General features: G+C 37.8%; 1 protein-coding gene across 1 annotated transcript in view; it reads right to left on the bottom strand.

The window, feature by feature from the left end:
* mtnr1ba (melatonin receptor type 1Ba) overlaps positions 1 to 17919 on the bottom strand; it is a 37816-nt gene extending 19897 nt beyond the window's left edge. The window contains exon 1 of the mRNA XM_051863848.1: positions 16771 to 17919. Coding sequence (XP_051719808.1) covers positions 16771 to 16969 — 199 coding nt within the window. The 5' untranslated portion in view covers positions 16970 to 17919. The remainder of the gene's footprint in view (positions 1 to 16770) is intronic.
* Between the last annotated feature and the right edge of the window lie 912 nt (positions 17920 to 18831).

Here is an 18831-nt window from a genome sequence, read left to right as displayed (position 1 = left end):
TGATGGAAACACTCGATTCCTTGCATAAAATAAATGACTTTTCTCCTAAAGAGAATATAATTACTTTGGATGTTAAAATATGTTCTCAGAACTAGGGATGCACCGATACCATTCTTTAAGGACTGAGTACGATTAGAGATACTTTTTTTCGCTGATACCGATACCGATGCCTATATACATTTATTAATTTCTTTTTTTTGTTTTTTTTTGTTTGATGTGTTAGTTTTCCAAGTATGTAGAACAGCTTCTTTACAGGTGCTGGTCATATAATTAGAATATCTTAAAAAAGTTGATTTCACTAATTCCATTCAAAAAGTGAAACTTGTATATTATATTCATTCATTACACACAGACTGATATATTTCAAATGTTTATTTCTTTTAATTTTGATGATTATAACTGACAACTAAGGAAAATCCCAAATTCAGTATCTCAGAAAATTAGAATATTTTGAAAAGGTTCAATATTGAAGACACTTGGTGCCACACTCTAATCAGCAAATTAACTCAAAACACCTGCAAAGGCCTTTAAATGGTCTCTCAGTCTAGTTCTGTACGTTACACAATCATGGGGAAGACTGCTGACTTGACAGTTGTCCAAAAGACGACCATTGACACCTTGCACAAGGAGGGCAAGACACAAAAGATCATTGCAAAAGAGGCTGGCTGTTCACAGAGCTCTGTGTCCAAGCACATTAATAGAGAGGCGAAGGGAAGGAAAAGATGTGGTAGAAAAAAGTGTACAAGCAATAGGGATAACCGCACCCTGGAGAGGATTGTGAAACAAAACCCATTCAAAAATGTGGGGGAGATTCACAAAGAGTGGACTGCAGCTGGAGTCAGTGCTTCAAGAACCACTACGCACAGACGTATGCAAGACATGGGTTTCAGCTGTCGCATTCCTTGTGTCAAGCCACTCTTGAACAACAGACAGCGTCAGAAGCGTCTCGCCTGGGCTAAAGACAAAAAGGACTGGACTGCTGCTGAGTGGTCCAAAGTTATGTTCTCTGATGAAAGTAAATTTTGCATTTCCTTTGGAAATCAGGGTCCCAGAGTCTGGAGGAAGAGAGGAGAGGCACACAATCCACGTTGCTTGAGGTCCAGTGTAAAGTTTCCACAGTCAGTGATGGTTTGGGGTGCCATGTCATCTGCTGGTGTTGGTCCACTGTGTTTTCTGAGGTCCAAGGTCAACGCAGCCGTATACCAGGAAGTTTTAGAGCACTTCATGCTTCCTGCTGCTGACCAACTTTATGGAGATGCAGATTTCATTTTCCAACGGGACTTGGCACCTGCACAGAGTGCCAAAGCTACCAGTACCTGGTTTAAGGATGGTATCCCTGTTCTTAATTGGCCAGCAAACTCACCTGACCTTAATTGTGAAGAGGAAGATGCGATATGCCAGACCCAACAATGCAGAAGAGCTGAAGGCCACTATCAGAGCAACCTGGGCTCTTATAACACCTGAGCAGTGCCACTGACTGATCGACTCCATGCCACGCCGCATTGCTGCAGTAATTCAGGCAAAAGGAGCCCCAACTAAGTATTAAGTGCTGTACATGCTCATACTTTTCATGTTCATACTTTTCAGTTGGCCAAGATTTCTAAAAATCCTTTCTTTGTATTGGTCTTAAGTAATATTCTAATTTTCTGAGATACTGAATTTGGGATTTTCCTTAGTTGTCAGTTATAATCATCAAAATTAAAAGAAATAAACATTTGAAATATATCAGTCTGTGTGTAATGAATGAATATAATATACAAGTTTCACTTTTTGAATGGAATTAGTGAAATAAATCAATTTTTTGATGATATTCTAATTATATGACCAGCACCTGTATTATTATTCCAATTAAATGTAGAACAGCTTCTTTATTATTATTCCAACTAAAAAAGTAATCATTTTTATGTGCTTGTCACAAAGTCATAATAAAAACAAAATAAAAACAAAAACAAACATCATGTCTTTTTTAACCTGCATTTCAAAACTAAACAAATATTACAGAGCAAATGTTTATTACATAACACTGTGAAGAACCATTGTACACAACCTAGGGTGACCAGATTTCTCATGGTGGAATACAGGACAAGTAGGCAATATGACCATGATATGAGAAATTTGATTTCACTGTATATATTATAAATACATTTATTTAACATCTTCTGTTGTTTTATTAACATTAATGACAGACAAATATTTAATTAGGCTACTGTCCTTTAAGACCAAATCCAAGGATGTAATATACTGACATACATCCTGTTTTCACCCACCTGTTTACGTCCACTTTAAGCCACAACCGACTGTATTTACGTGAGATACTCCACACGATGAACAAGGCGCAAGGAGAACTGATCGCGCGCTGTCTGAGAGAACTGAGATCGCGCGCAAGAAAGAAAGAGAGAGCGCGCGTTGGTCGGACGTCTGATTGCACAATGAAAAGCGTGCGATTTGACAGCAAAACCCGCGTCCTCGACGTGTGATTTGCCATAAAAACGTGCGTTCTCGACGTGCGCTTTGGAGTCACCGAAAACGCACGTTTTTGACGTGCGTTTATCATAACAAAAATGGGCGTCGAATACGTGCGTTTTGAGTCGGACAACATGTGTAAACGTGTATGAACGTGTAAACAGGTAAACCAAACAGGTAGTGCAAACGTGTTTGAAGTGTCCAAAAGACGAAATGAACGTGCTCTTTCCTTGGTGTTCTCAAAATTGCCCGTCAAAAGCGTGTGCTCACTTTTTAGGACTCCTGTCTGTCATGTTTTTGTACGCTATAGGTTTAGGACTTTTGTATTATCATTAAACCCAACCAAAACAACATGGAATTATCGAGGATAAATTTGCCAGAGGATTATAATTGTTGAGTTATTATAATCCATAATTAAGTAAAAAACAAACAGACAGAGCCTTGCATGTGAAAACTTAAAACTTTTCTTTAAAATTGATGTATTAAAAAGATGGTAACCTTTTTAACTTTTATAAAAGGCATATTTTTAATCATTAATTAAATGTATGCTTCATCTTTTATTTCAAATTCTTAAAAATTGGATCAATAAATTCAATCAAATTCAATCACACAGAAAAAGTACCACTCCTTTAAATAGTTATGATATTATTTTAAATATTTTTTTTAATCTACAAATAAGAAATATTGTGGGGAAAAAATATTTGACTTTTGAACACGAAACTAAACTGCCAGTGGGTGGCGGCAAGTGACCGTCATAATGAGTGAGTCATTGGGTTTAAAAGGACAATGAACAAACCCAGCGATTGTGTTGTTTTAATCCAGTGGTTGGGTTAAATGTTTGCCTAACCTGTTGGGCAGTTTTATTTAACTCAACTATTGTTTAAAAATTACTCTATTGCTTGCTTAAAATGAACCCAAAATACAGTATGTTGGAAATGAACATTTATTATGTTTTATAAATGAACATTTATTACAGTTTTTTACAATCTCTAGGACACATTTCTTAATACTTAGGTCACTTTTTCAAAACTCTTCACACAGTTCTCCTAACCAACTTTCATTGTGGCACAGCAGTTAATTTCACATTCAAAATGCACTAAAACACACTTTGTCAGTCATAAAACACAGACCTAAAAAACACTAACATCAGGTAGCTTTATACAATGTTTTGTAAAATTTCTTAACAACACAAGAATAACACTCTCTATTGTTTATAATTCACTGCAGTTTATGTTAACGAACCATGTTTACAAAACAGTACAAAATTATTCCTAAGTTTTCCCCTTTGAATGGATAATGAAATTGAAAGACTAATGCTGGTGTAGGTGTTCAGTTTCATCTAATTGCTTTGATATTATTTGATTTTTTAGATTCAGAATATATTTCATTACAATATTATACTGTAAAAATGCAGCATATTTCTGTCTTATTCATTTTTGTATTATGTTATTGTTTTGAACTTAAGTTGAACAGTTTTGAAAACAGTATGTAAGCATGTGCAAATTGGCCTGTAGGTACACCGAGTTTTGCCGTTTTTTGTGTCGAAGTGAGAAATGAATTAATGTAATTTGAAAGATGTAGTCATTAAATGCATTTTGTGCCAAAGCAATGATAAATGATCCACAGTTTAGCTCACATAGATTTCTGTTGTGCTGTGTGAATAGTTTTGAAAAAGTGACCCAAATATTGAGAAATGGATCCTAGCGATTGTAAAAAACTAAGTTTAATTAATAATTAAACAAACATTTATTAAATTGCTTATTAATAAATGTTCTTCTTTTGATTATTGTTGCCTCTAGTAATAGGTGTATGATTTTTAATTTTCAACCTATTTTGGCTTCATTTTAAGTCTGCCATATAGTAATTTTTAAACAATAGTTGGGTTAAATAAAACTGCCCAGCACATTGGACAAACATTTAATCCAACCGCTGGGTTAAAACAACTGCTGGGTTTGTTCATTTTCAGCCCAACCTGGGTTGTTTTTAACCCAGCATTTTATATAGTGCAAATAAAGATTACAGCAGAACCATCATTTCACAGCAACACTCAACTGCTTTATTACTAAATGATTCAGCATGTTGAACAAATCACTTGAGTCAAAGATTCAATGGCCCATTCATAAACATCTCATTCTTGAATGAATCAGCCGTTTGAACGAATCGTTTGAATGAATGACTCAATGACTCACTCATTACGACGGTCACTTGCCGCCACCCACTGGCGGTTTAGTTTCATGTTCAAAAGTCAAATCATTTTTTCACCAATATTTCTAATAAATTCAATAAGAATAATAAGACACAATGGCACTATAACCAATCAAATTAAACCACACAGAAAAAGTATGACTCCTTTAAATAGTTATATTATTTTAAATATTTTTTTTTTTTATATTTGTAGATTAAAAAAAATATTTAAAATAATATCATAACTATTTAAAGAGTGGAACTTTTTCTGTGATTTAATTTGATTAGTTAGAGTGCCATAGTGTTTTATTATTCTAATTGAATTTATTGATCAAATTTTAAGAATTTGAAATAAAAGATGAAGCATACATTTAATGAATGATTAAAATGCCTTTTATAAAAGTTAAAAAGGTTATCTTTTTAAAACATCAATTTTAAAGAAAAGTTTTAAGTTTTCATATGCAAGGCTCTGTCTGTTTGTTTTTTTACTTAATTATACTAGATTATAATAACTCAACAATTATAATCCTCTGGAAAATTTATCCTCGATAATTCCATGTTGTTTTGGTTGGGTTCAATGATAATACAAAAGTCCTAAACCTATAGCGGTTCATAACGAGCGTTTTGTCCGACTCAAAACGCACGTATTCGACGCCCATTTTTGTTATGATAAATGCACGTCAAAAATGCAATCAGATGTCCAACCAGGCGTTTGTGAATACTCTGACTTGCAATACGATTCCGTCTATCCCGCCTTCACATGCAGTTCGCAATGTGTGGGTTGTCATCATTAATTTTGAAGTATTTGAAGTGTTTTTCCAAACTTCTACCCGTGAAAGTGCACTGGAACGGCAGTCAAACCCGTGACTTTCCACCCGTGAACTCGTACTAGATCAATGTACTCCCAGTTCCGCGCTCTGACGTCACATAGCCCGCGAAACAACAACGGCAGCCCCTACGGATGCGGTGTTTATGCAAATGCACGGTATAACAGCTTCTCTTGCCTTATGCGCTGTTTTTCCTCCACCGTTTCCCTCAAATAAGCAAGGTGTAAGCACCTTTGGCGATAGAAATAATTGTAAATGAGCATAAGCCCCGTATGGTCCGCCATGCTGGTTTGTTTACACTCAGGCAGTTTGGCGTGACTTGCCTGGAACGCTGTAAGTCATGAGTCGTGGTTTGAAGGAGTGATTTACGGGCTCAAAAACCTGCCTGGAACCAGCATTATGAGCTTGGTATCAGGCCGATACCGATACTGATATCGGTAGTGATATCGGTATCAGTGCATCCCTACTCAGAACTGTGCACTGTTTGTTTATGGGCAGCTTATGGAAGTCAGTCACAGCATCTTTAGGCTATGAGTAAAACGCAGGGCGGCGATCTGAGGTTCACAGTTCTCCCGCTCCTCTCTTACTTATAAAATGTTTGTTAAATGAGTTAAAATGTTTAATATTGTATACATGTTAAAACGGCATAAAATATGCTGTATTAAGAACTGTACTCATTGAAAATAAAGGAAGTTATCATGTAAACCAGTGGTTGTGTGGAGTATTTTACAAAGGATTAGAGGAAATAAGTTTAAATTATTGTTTTTCTTAACTCGCTGGGTCTACTCAGTTTTATTTGTCATGGTATGAAATGTAGTTACTCAGATCTACTTAATCTTTTTTTTTTTTTTTTTTTTTTGCTTACGTTTACTCAATTTATAAGGTGTATGTAACTGATTTCACTGCTTGAAAATTTAAATTTTAAGTTTAAAAATGTTTCACCAAAAAAAAAAAAAAAACTGAGTACATCAATTTTTAGAGTGCTCTTTTGCAGGGTTAATTCCTCACTGTGGTGCCAAAGCTATATAGTGGGGAATGATACAGTGTTAGAATGACTAATTGTTTAGCAACAAACAAACCAGTAAGAACTACGCTTGTTACTTAAAATTATTCTCAGTTTGGTTGAAAATCTACATGACAAACAATGGAAATGGAAAATGGGCAGCTGATTCGCAAAGGCATTTAAACAGGTTGCATGAATGTTCAATGTGAATCAGTGTTGATTCGATTCTGAAAAGACCAGACTCTGACTCATATCCAAAACGTCTCGGGTTACTTGTGTAACCCTGGTTCCCTGAATAGGGAACGAGACGCTACGTCATATGACGTAGCGTCGACAGTTCCCATGAAAGGGAACCATATTTTCAGAAGCATTTAAATTCGGCCTGGCATCAGATTAGAACGAGCTGGTCTCGACTAGTCATAGAAAATATGGTATTGAACTCAGACTTAAGACAGACTTGAGACCGGACTTGAGTACTACAACACTGATGTGAATTCTAGAAACCTGAATACCCAGTATCGGTCTTCCCCCATTAATTCATTAATGCTCCAATTGTTTGTCTTAGGAACCAATGAGCTCAAATGGACAGCAAGAGGAATTCTTGCATCTCCTCCCATGTCTCCAATACAGTTTCAAAAAAGCTGTATTGTGATCAGATTTCCCAAGGTAGAGTAACAGCCAATTTCATTTCGCATCATGCAGAAAATCCTGAGAAGAAGTGGATATTTAAATGGGACATACCTGAGAACACCATTAGGCCTTTTGAGCCACCGCTGAGCATTAAAAGTTTCCTCTGGGTCTCTCTCTCACACATTAACATACACAAAGCCTTTAATTAAAAACAGCAGCATAACAGAGAATGCTCACACACACAACCATTAATGATGGCAACGAAAGGTAGTGCTTAGTCAACATGAATGTTAATTAAATCTCTAATGACCCCAAACTAACGAGGATTTCACCAACACAATCACTATTTTATAGGGTAAAAACATGCATGATGGGTTCTACCACGGTAGCATCTCTCTTTTGCCTACATAACTGGGTGTGTGTGTGCTGAAGATAAATGAACGTAAGTGTAAAGTGCTTCCATTGTGGCAGCTCCGCAGGCAATGTCCTCAGAGACTTTGTAATCTCACCTGGCACCAATAACCCTGTATCTGAGGAAATTTTAGTGTGTGTGAAAGTGTGTGTATGTAGAAAGGAGTGGCTTTGTAGGATGTTCAAACAGCCTTGTATCAAACGACCACACACACACGTGCATGTAGAAAAAGCTACATTTTTCTTTGTCAGCTACGGATCATGTTTCACTGCACGCTGCTGACGTGGCCAGTCTCCGTTGACACTGATGCTGTTTTTGACTGACCTCTGCAGCCTGTGTTCCATAACTTTTACACTTCGACCTCTATGTTTTTCAAATGCACCATTCACTTTTACAGCTCTTAAACTCTGACCTCTCCCTCTCAGGCGTTTTTACAGAAATGACAAGAGGCACATCTCGTTGCAGATTTTATGATAATAAGCAAGTGTGCAGTGTGCACAGAAAAAAGTGACAAGAGGTTACCCGTTAAAGGGTTAGTTTACCCAAAAATGAAAATTCTGTCATAAATTACTCACCCTCATGTCGTTCCACACAAAGTAAGATATTTTTGATAAAATCCGATGGCTCAGTGAGGCCTCTACTGACAGCAAGATAATTAACACTTTCAAATGCCCAGAAAGGTACTAAAGACATATATAAAACAGTTCATGTGACTACAGTGGTTCAACCTTAAGGTTATGAAGCAACAAGAATACTTTTTGTGCAGCCAAAAAAACAAAATAATGACTTTATTCAAGAATATCTAGTGATGGTCGATTTAAAAAAACTGCTTCATGAAACTTTGAAGCTTTATGAATCTTTTGTTTTGGTCGTGTATCAAACTGCCAAAGTCATGTGATTTTAGTAAATGAGGCTTCATTATGTCATAAGTGTTTCGAAATTTCAGTGGTTCACCACTGGGGGGCGTGACTTTGGCAATTTGATACACGCTCCGAACCACTGATTCGAAACAAGATTCATAAAGCTTCGAAGCTTCATGAAGCAGTGTTTTGAAATCGCCCATAACTAAATATTGTTGAATAAAGTCGTTATTTTGTTTTTTTGTTTTGGCGCACAAAAAGTATTATTGTCGCTTCATAACATTAAGGTTGAACCACTGTAGTCAAATGAACTGTTTTTAGCACCTTTCTGGGCATCTGAAAGTGTTAATTATCTTGCTGGCAATGGAGGCCTCACTGAGCCATCGGATTTTATCAAAAACATCTTACTTTGTGTTCCAAAGATGAACGAAGGTCTTACAGGTGTGGAATGACATGAGGGTGAGTAATTTATGCCAAAATTTTCATTTCTGGGTGAACTAACCCTTTAAGCTTAGAACAGAATAGTCAATGATTGCTGCAAAGAGAAAAGACTTGCAGAATGATTTTTCTCAGAACGTCACATTCTATTCAGTGTTGTGCTGTACATTCACTGTATGAACAAATAAACACCCAATTTTTTTTCCAAAATAGCTTCTTTTGTGTTCCACAGGAAAAAAAAAAAAAAGTTTTCCTTTAAAACATCTTTTTAATGCTTCACTCCTCAAAGTTTAATGCATCAGGAAACATTGTCATAAATCATGTGAAAACGCCTTTACTGCACTATAGAGATATGACCTTCACTTTTACGAGAAAAAATATCTTAAACACATGCCTTTCTTTTTCTCTAGGGAATTACACAGGTGCAAGGGCGTGATGGAACGCTGCTGGACAGAAGTATGGGTGTGGTCCTGTCATCTCATTTGCATAGTTTCCCTAGACTCAATAGAGTGCAACAGTCGGGTTCTGGAAGTAAAAACTCCATGCATTTTCTCCATAGGGAAATAAATTTTATATGATAACTTATGAATCTTTAAAGAGGGGCTCTAATTCTGTTTCATACATTCTGACTTATTTTCACTGTTAAAGTGTTGGATTCTCTTGCTAAACATGGCCAAAGTTTCAAAAAACGAGTTCGATGCATGATGGAGTATTTCTGTGCCAAATACACTCCTTCAGAGTTCGTACAAGTTTCGGACAGTTTTTTTTAGAGTATGGCCCTGTATTACGTAATAAAGGGCGGAATTCCTTATATGGGCACTTCTCCCGGAAGAGATCACGCACACAACAACCAGAGCAAGAGCACACTCATCAATGCGCTTTGTTCGGGTTACAGAAGTTGTCGGCAGCACTGCACAGGACTTGCTTGAGAAAGATTTATCACTTTGTTTTTAGACCACAAAATCAACAATGTCACCAAAAAAGTGTGTTTTTGGTTGTGAGGGAAAGATAACCTTGCTTCCCAAAGAACCCAGCATTAAGTGGAGCTGAGAGATTTGTGCTCACGCATTACATTGATGGGCTCTCGACATTTGTCATTAAAATAACCATAGAAACTGCCTTAAATTAACTATCAAATTAAGGATAAAGTCGTGTCTGAAAGTTGCAATCCCTTTTTTATTGGTTAAAATGAACGGAGAATATCTCGTGTTTTTCCATGGCTGTTCGAGCCTTCAGGATCAGCGCTAATGGTTTTATAAACAAGGCCCAGTTCGACGCTGGATTTACAGTTCGTTTGAAACTGAAAGATGGAGCGGTCCCAGCGATAATGATCCTGGTCATGAGTTGGAACCGCAGGTGGTGAGTAAAACTGCATCAAATGTCTGTTTTGTTGGGAGTCGGCGCATAAGTGCATTTAATGTAAACAATACGAACGAATAATGAATCAAAAGTTATCCAGGGATAATGCAAATACTGCAGTCCAAATTCCAAATATTGGAGACAATTGTTTCTCCCACCCCCTCCTCAGACTCGACGCTTATGAGGGTTGCCAGTTTGCGAACAGGAACAATCACAATTGCACACTTGTAAGTTGATGAGTTTTATATGGGTTTTAATATGCTCCTGTTCACAGAGATTTTTGCCGAAGCTTTTTAGGTCGGGTAGAATCTAGGAGTGTGCACAAATAGTCGAATATTTGAATATTCGATCTGTAATTAATATTCGAAAAATAAAAATACTATTTGAATTTTACTATGTTGCTTTGCTGGCCGTAAATACAGTGAAACCTAAGCACTAAAACTCGCAGTTATAACTAAATGCACTGGGTGGCGCTGTGGAGCGTTTTTAACAAGTTTATTGTATTTGATCATCACATAATGTTATCGTCTGCCTCGCGAAGTTTGGAATTACTTAGATGAAAATGATCTTACAAAATGAAATTACTTTTGATCAAATGAATTAATGAAACTGAGTTACGATAATATCACCACCATATTGAGAAAGCACATGAAATCAAAACACCCATCGAATGAGGAAAGACAGCTGTCCATTACTGCATTTACGACAGGTAAGCGCAGCTGTACCCCCGAGTGAGCCAAGAAGATAACTTAACTGATAGCAAAATGATCTTGAGACACCGTCTATCTTTGTGTCTCTGCAACTTTTGTCAGCGCAGCGCGTTTTCTCACCTGATGCATGTGGATATTATTGTTTTTCTCAACATGGACATGTGAAACAATATGAACACGATAACCATATACTGACTCGAGTGTATACGTACGTTCTGTACGATAACTGGCGCAGTCTGCTGTATTAGCGTTTTTTCCCGTTCGCCTGCTTGAGCTTAAATGCGTTTGTTCTTTATATTTTTTGTTTACACATATTGTTTAATGCTTTGAACTAAAAGAAAACCTTAAAGGGGACCTATTATGCAAAATTCACTTTTGCATGGTGTTTGGCTATAAATATGTGTTGGCAGTGTGTGTACACAACCACCCTATAATGATAAAAATCCAACCACTCCTTTTTTTTAATCCCCATAAATCATAAGCAGTGTCTCAGAACAAGCCGTTTCCAGATCCCTGGCAGTGTGATGTCACATTAGCCACAGGCCCCGCCCATGAATGTTGACAGACACTGCTGTTTTAACATAGAACCGCCCTGAGCGAGTTCACAGCTAGTTGTACAGTCCACCATTGCTGCACTGATGAGAACGTCTCCCAAGTGTTTTAAGTGTTCTGTAGCTGGATAAATTAATCCACATAGCTCTCTCCATTTACTCCCTAAATCTGAGCCGCTGAAGACGAGGTGGATTCATTTTGTTTTCGAAGAAAATGCTCCCTCAACTCTACTGAAATTCATTTATATCTGTGTGAATCATTTCACACCGGACTGGTTTGTGAAACAATGTCAATACAAAGGGACAATACAAAACAGAGGTTGTGCTAAAAATTTGTTACTCAAGGATAGATCAGTACAAACTTTGTGATCCAGCTTACAGTCTCCAAAGTGATACTGGATACGGCAGTAATGAAGGTGAGAGCACTTTATTACAGTTCATCGGAGTTGATTTACGGATATAAAGGTTACCAGCTTATTAAGCACCATATTTGTTTACTGTTAGTTGTAACAGTGAGTGTTTCTGTGTATTTCACTGTGTATGTTGATGATAATGCAAGGGAGAGAGAGAGTTTATGGATAATATTTTAATGCACACTTGCACTGTGTTTTATTAAGCTCTTACAGTGATTTTCTAGAGTGAAAAGAGACGCTTCATATTTTGTGTGAAGTACAATAAACGTCATAAAACTCATCAGTAAATTCGAACGGATACAACAGGCTTTTACTAATATAGTGGATAAAAACAAGAAGACAATATAAGTTATAACCGTAATTGAACTAAACTATACCTTCTATCTCCATGCAGCATGTATTCTCAGTTTCTGACATTATAGTGCGTCATGACATTTGAGCTAAAACTTCACATACACACTCGGGGGACATCAGAGACTTATTTTACATCTTGTAAAATGGGGCATAATAGGTCCCCCTTAAGATATAATGTAAGCTTGTGTATATTGCCTAATCGTAAGCTTGTTCAGAAATGGTTACAAAATCTTGATGAATTTTAAAAAATAACGTCCTTCTCGTTTAATGGCATTTAAATAAACGAATATTCGAATATTCGTTTTTTACGAGCCCAAATATTCAAATACAATATTTTGGAAAAATGCCCATCCCTAGAAGAATCTGCAATCTCTGACCCAGTTTGTTTACTGGCTTCCATGGCTGCAATATACTGTGTTTTCTGTTTGATTTGTAATGAGGCAGATAGAGTTGTGAAGTGTGAAAATGTCAAACACCACTATGAAACAAACCACAGACATTTTTAGCCGCTTTTCCACCGTCGGGCCGAATGGTTTTTAGAATGGTAAAGAACAGTTCCAGTTGTGTTTCCACTTGAGCCTGGTACGGCACAGCACGATTACAAAAACTGTTCTCAGCCCGGAATTCTCTGCACGGTTGTCTAACCAATTGTTCCGGACCTTTGACATTGATGAAAATTCAAATTTGGACCTTTGAATGTAGACTTTGCGAACCCCTGCTCTATGCTCTCAAAATGCTAGAAGGGTTAGGCCTAGTTCATCAGACCTTCGTTCATCTTTGGAACACAAATTAAGATATTTTTGATGAAATCTGAGAGCTTTCTGACCTCCGAGAGATACTAAAGATATATTTAAAACAGTTCATGTGACTACAGTGGTTCAACCTTAATGTTATGAAGCGACGAGAATACTTTTTGTGCGCAAAAACAAAACAAAAATAAAGACTTTATTTAACAATTTATTTTCTTCAGTGTCAGTCTCCTATGCTGTTCACATAGTAAACACAGTGCAGCGCTTCCGGGCTCTGCATCAGTATCATCACACGCATGCGTCGCGGTGCTCACGTGAACAGTGTCAGCCAATACTGAGCCGGCATACTGACGTAGAACCTGGAAACGCTTCACTGTGTTTACTACGTAAACAGCATAGGAGAATGCCAGAAAAGGGAAGAAATTATTGAATAAAGTTGTTTTTTTGTTGCACAAAAAGTATTCTCGTCACTTAATAACATTAAGGTTGAATCACTGTAGTCACATGGACTATTTTAACGATGTCTTTAATACCTTTCTAGGCCTTGAAATTGGTTATGACATTGCTGTGTATAGGAAGGTCAGAAAGCTCACGGATTTCATTAAAAATATGTTAGTTTGTGTTCTGAAGATGAATGAAGGTCTTACGGGTGTGGAACGACATGAGGGTGAGTAATTAATGACAGAAATTTCATTTTTGGGTGAACTAACCTTTTAAATGTGTGTATATATATATATGCATATTTTGCAATAAACTTAAAATATATTGTTTTTATATATAATCAACATTTGTATATGAGTAGTTTTATATTTCTTCAATGTTTTTAATTCGATTATGCGGTTTACAATGCTTCATGGGATTGTAGTTCTTTCCCTCACCTAAAACCATTAAATACAGTCTTGTACATTTGTCTTTTTCAAAAACCTTTTTTCTCCAAATCAAAGTTTGTAGTGTTGTGATTCACCTCGTAGCTGGTTGGCTTGGTTGATGGCTTATAACTCCTTAACAACGACTATTTTAAAATCCCTATGGGAAAAATGAACGGAAAAAATTCTAGTGCCGCTGAAAAAGGGGAAGGGCGCTAATGCACTTTATAGGATTTCATTCTGACCAGCACTGCACAGCAAATGGAACCTTTAGGAAAACTAAACACATCTGATGTATTAATCAATACTACCTGTTCCTGCGGTTCATCTGGACACAACACAACATCGGGCATGTAAAATAACAAAAATGCAATCATGCCATCGTTTTAGCACTCCAATACTTGTGTTACCTTAATTCAAATTAATCATCACAGGTCAAAGTGAAGGATGCAGTCAAGGGTGACAGACACACGCAACATTTATCGCATGTCCTTCGAGTATCTATATAGAGCACCAGCAAACTCATCACTCTATGCTAATGAGACACTGAATGTCACCTTGTGGTCCACACAAACACACACAACCAAACACAAGCAAAAGCCCATAACATGTGAGGTCAAAGAGCAAATCTAATTGTCTAAATAAACACCAGCTCAACAGATATGAACTTTACCAGTGAAGGATTGGATTGAAAGCATGATAGAGATGAAGAATAAGAGAGAAAGGGAGAGTTTATAGGGGGGAATGACAGCAACATTTCTGTCATTTTGGTCTCTCTTCATCCCTTTTGTAGACAACAATGTTTTATTTGAGAGCTGGAGTGCAGGGCTGTTCTGGTAAATGGGCACATTGCCATGTTTACCGTGGCTTTGTTAAGACAGTGATGGGATGATGCCACCTGCACATTTCAAGATAAGAAAATGTCAAAAATCTCCAAAGACACAATGACATGCATAGAAAAGCCCTCTCTTTCCATGCTCCTCGCTCTCGCCGTGTTCTCACTCTCACACACTCAATATTACTGATGACTATTACAGAACACAGCCGTCACATCAAACTCTGACCTAATAACAGAGCGCTGTCGAACGGTTTGACAGACTGCCTGTTTGGAGATATTGCAGTTCACGTCTGTGTTTACCTACTCTCACTTTTTCTCTGTCTTTTCCCTGTACCCATTGACAGTTTTTCATGTGCTCTAGTGAGCAATAAAAAACTGAAGAAAAAAAAGCATTTTCAAACCCCATCTACCCTTCAGAAATCACTGAAGACAAGAACTCTGGCATTCGGAGGTCAGATAATGCAAATTACAAAGAGAACAAAAGAATATTTTAAAACAGCCCCGGTAATTTCACTGTCTTTTTTTCTCTCTGTCATTGTTTTTATCTTCCTATTTTGGTTTCTTTCATAGTCCTTTGATTATCCCTTCACTTTCCCTCACATCTCAGTTTGTGACCTTTATTAAATAAATTCTTTTGGAGAATGAACATGCTTTCTGGAGTTTTATTTTGTCTCTAACGTTTGCCAATATAAAGACATTATAGCTATGTGTAGCCTGAATCTGGGAAGCATTGCCAGACTGTAATAATAAAAAAATGCAAATGACAAACCATAATTTAAAACCATATGGTACTTCATATTAATGAATGAGGGACTCCAATAAAATGCTTTTTCTGAGTGGAATTAACTGGAATTGCTTAGCATTTTCTCTCACACTCACACACTCAAACGCCAACACAGCAAGCACATAAGTGATAGATATTGGTGGTAAATTAAATCTGGGCTATTGCTGTTTCAAGACATGCAATTCACACTGGAACTCATTCTCAGGTACACACATATGAAACTGTATTTCACACCAAATGTGTTTAGATTTTCATGGAATTATAAATATATATCCAAACATACATTTATCATCTTCACGGGCATACCACCACTCTCTGGCTCGCATTCACATGGTCTTCAAACATCCGTTAAAGTATCACCGTCAGACAGCCTTGAGTGCACAGTGTTATTCTCAGGCTCTGACCGTCTTTGATATCTGTGAGTTATGTAACGTCAAACCCTATGTCCATGAAACATAAGGTTTGAATATTGGGTTAGGGTTAGGCTAGCCAATATTGTCAATATTGTTTTAAGTTTCGAAATGAACATAAAAATGAATGAACTAAATAATTAATGTATTTAAGAGGAATGAATGAATAAATAAATGTGCAATAAATTAAAAAAAAAATAAGCGAATGAATAAACAAACAAATGAATGTAATAATTTCCACATTTGCATGCATAAAAGTTGTTCAATGTCTTAAAATAAGTAAGCTTGGTTTTCTTGACTAAATGAATCAGTGGGCAAATAGGAAGACAAATTAGCAGGTTATTATATGACATTTAAAACAAAAGGATCGAACAAAAACAAACACTGAGTTTGTGTAAGTTTAGAAACGATTATAAATAATATATATTCTTTTGTAATATATGTATATACATTTTAAATAGACTCAAATTTAAAGACCCCGAGTCTGTTTTATAGCTCTCAAAATTATTTTAGACGAATTCTTATTTTTTTCATTCATGCTCAGGCCATATGTGCACGTGAATGGTTGGTAACCCTGTGAATGAAGCACTAGGTTAATTCTTGAATTTCAGTGTGGCAAGACAGCTGCTCACAGTATTAATGACCGTCCTCTGGAGCTGCAAATGAGTCATACGAGTATTATCCTAATAACTCCTTGTCATGAGCCAGTGAATGATTCTTATCCACTTTTAAGGGCCGTTCACAAGGGACGCGTTTTTTAAGTTTTCTTGCATTCTATTTCACTTTGAAAAAGGCCTTTGGAATGCGTTTGATCCATTACGTTACCTTGCGTTTAGCTGTTTTGAATGCAAGAACGCGTCCTGTGTTAACATTCCCTCATCTTTCAGTTAATTAATGTGGGCTAAACGCGCGCACTCACCCGCGTTTCTCAGTTTTCTATTTCTGAGCACCGAGATGATCACCAGCACGTTACCGAGCACATCCACCACGCTCGTGAAGATCAGCACACTGGCCAGCACCATGACGACCCATGCTGGCCGCGCGCCTGCTCCGCTACCCCAAGCGCGACCCTGCCCGACTTCCGTCCGGTTCCTGATGAGGGAGACATTCTCGGGCATGTCGAATAAACTTCACCCTCTCACAAAAACACGCTCGGTATCTTTCTCACAAAGCTTCTGTCATCTTCACCTTCGTCAACAATTACACATTTCCATATTCTCAACAATCCTTGGGAAGCTCGGTGATGGGTTTTGCTTTCTCATTAATGTGCCACATGAAACATAAATTTTCCACCCGGCTATTGTCTTGACTGACAAATATGTTCAACTTCACGGTGCTTGTTCTCCCCCCTCGCCGCGCGCCTTTTAAAACTCACTCACGGTGAGCGCGGCGACGCACGAGATGGTCTCGAGCTTCTCTGAGCATCTCGCTCCAGTCGCGTGCGCTCCGGTATTTCCCATTGATAACTGAAGGATTCTGCTGGTGTGGGTTCACTCCTTTTCCTCCTCTTCTCGTTCGGCGTATTTACATTGATGCTTGAGTTAAACTGAGACGCCCCCAAAAAGCTGTCAAACGTGGGACGCGTCAGCAAGCCTGTATGTCCAGTCAGTCAGACTTTATTTATTTATTAATTCACTCGGCGGCGACGGAATCCGATGCGTGAGATCGGATGATGGGCTCCCGTTTCGGTTGAATTCCCGCCCCAGGAGTGTGAAACCTTTAAGTGCAATATACGTGACTGGTTTTGACACCAGTGTGTCGTTAAAAACGGTTATCTTTGCCTACTACGGTGGTCTTCGCGTTTGAGGAGCAAGACTGCCGTTAAATGAAAGAATCCAACTTAGAAAATGAGCATTTCTGAACAGTAATTCCGTGTTTTCCCGCCTCAAAGGGAGTCCCTCAGCGACTCGGCTCCCGCCGGGTGCACGCGAGCAGAGTTTCCGTTCCAGTTCTCGGACAAGTCCAGTTAAACGGCAGCTGGAGAGACGTCGCCTTCGACCCGCTCTGCACGGCCGCTCTCTTTCGGTCTCCTCATTGAGGACCAAAATCCGTGAGCGCGCGCCACCGCTGTCTACAGCTGCCCCGTTCACATCACGCTCTGGGAGCCTCCGCGTGCGTCTGAACTTGTACTGAGAGCGCGCAGGTGCACGTGAGGGAGTCCTGTCACAAATAACAGGTTTGAATGAAAAGGCCTCGCAGCGTTTTCTCTACCGAGCGATACTTTCGACTACCAACGATTACCAAACCAAACACCATGAATGTAGCCTATTTAAATACATCATATCAAATAAATCAAACTCGAATAAAATGAATACATACCAAATAAAAAATATACTTTTAATATATCATTAAATGAACGTGAAGAATTGTTGTTCCAACATTCGACCCAAACATGTAGTGCATGCTGGGAGCGGACATCACAATACATTACAGCTTATTCTAGCCACAAACCTTTCACTTGGAGATCAGAATGACATGATCAGTCAGTTTGTTTAGTGATGTGCCATTTAGGGGAGGGTTTATCTAAAATAAATTATAGCTTAAAAATAGGTGTGGGGAAAAAATAAATTATTAACAAATTAAAAACATAAATCTGGCTGACAGTAGGCCTACAGACATGTTTTTTTTTTTTTTTTTTTTTCATACAATATTTCACATAATTCAGAAAATAAAGCAGAATGTACACATAATAGGCTGTATTCTGTTCAGTGTGTTTACCTCAAGTGCCTCATGTGTTGGCACCAACCTGGCAAACCTATCAATGTTCCAAGTATTATTTCTTCCTCAAAAATGCTTGTGTATCTACACAGTGAAAATGGCTTTGTTTTCATGCAAACTTGTAGAAGTCAGCCAATCAGATTAGAGATTACTAGGTCAAGAAAGTACTATCCACTTTTATTTGCATCAGACGGCCAGTAAACAGACCGTGGGCAGTCCGTGGGCATGAAGCCTGAAACTAAGACCAGCTCAACATTGTTTA

The sequence above is a fragment of the Ctenopharyngodon idella genome, chromosome 15 (assembly GCF_019924925.1).
Source record: "Ctenopharyngodon idella isolate HZGC_01 chromosome 15, HZGC01, whole genome shotgun sequence".
NCBI lineage: Eukaryota > Metazoa > Chordata > Actinopteri > Cypriniformes > Xenocyprididae > Ctenopharyngodon > Ctenopharyngodon idella.
The sequence above is the reverse complement of the archived record's forward strand: the minus strand, read 5'-3'. Positions and strand labels throughout refer to the sequence as shown.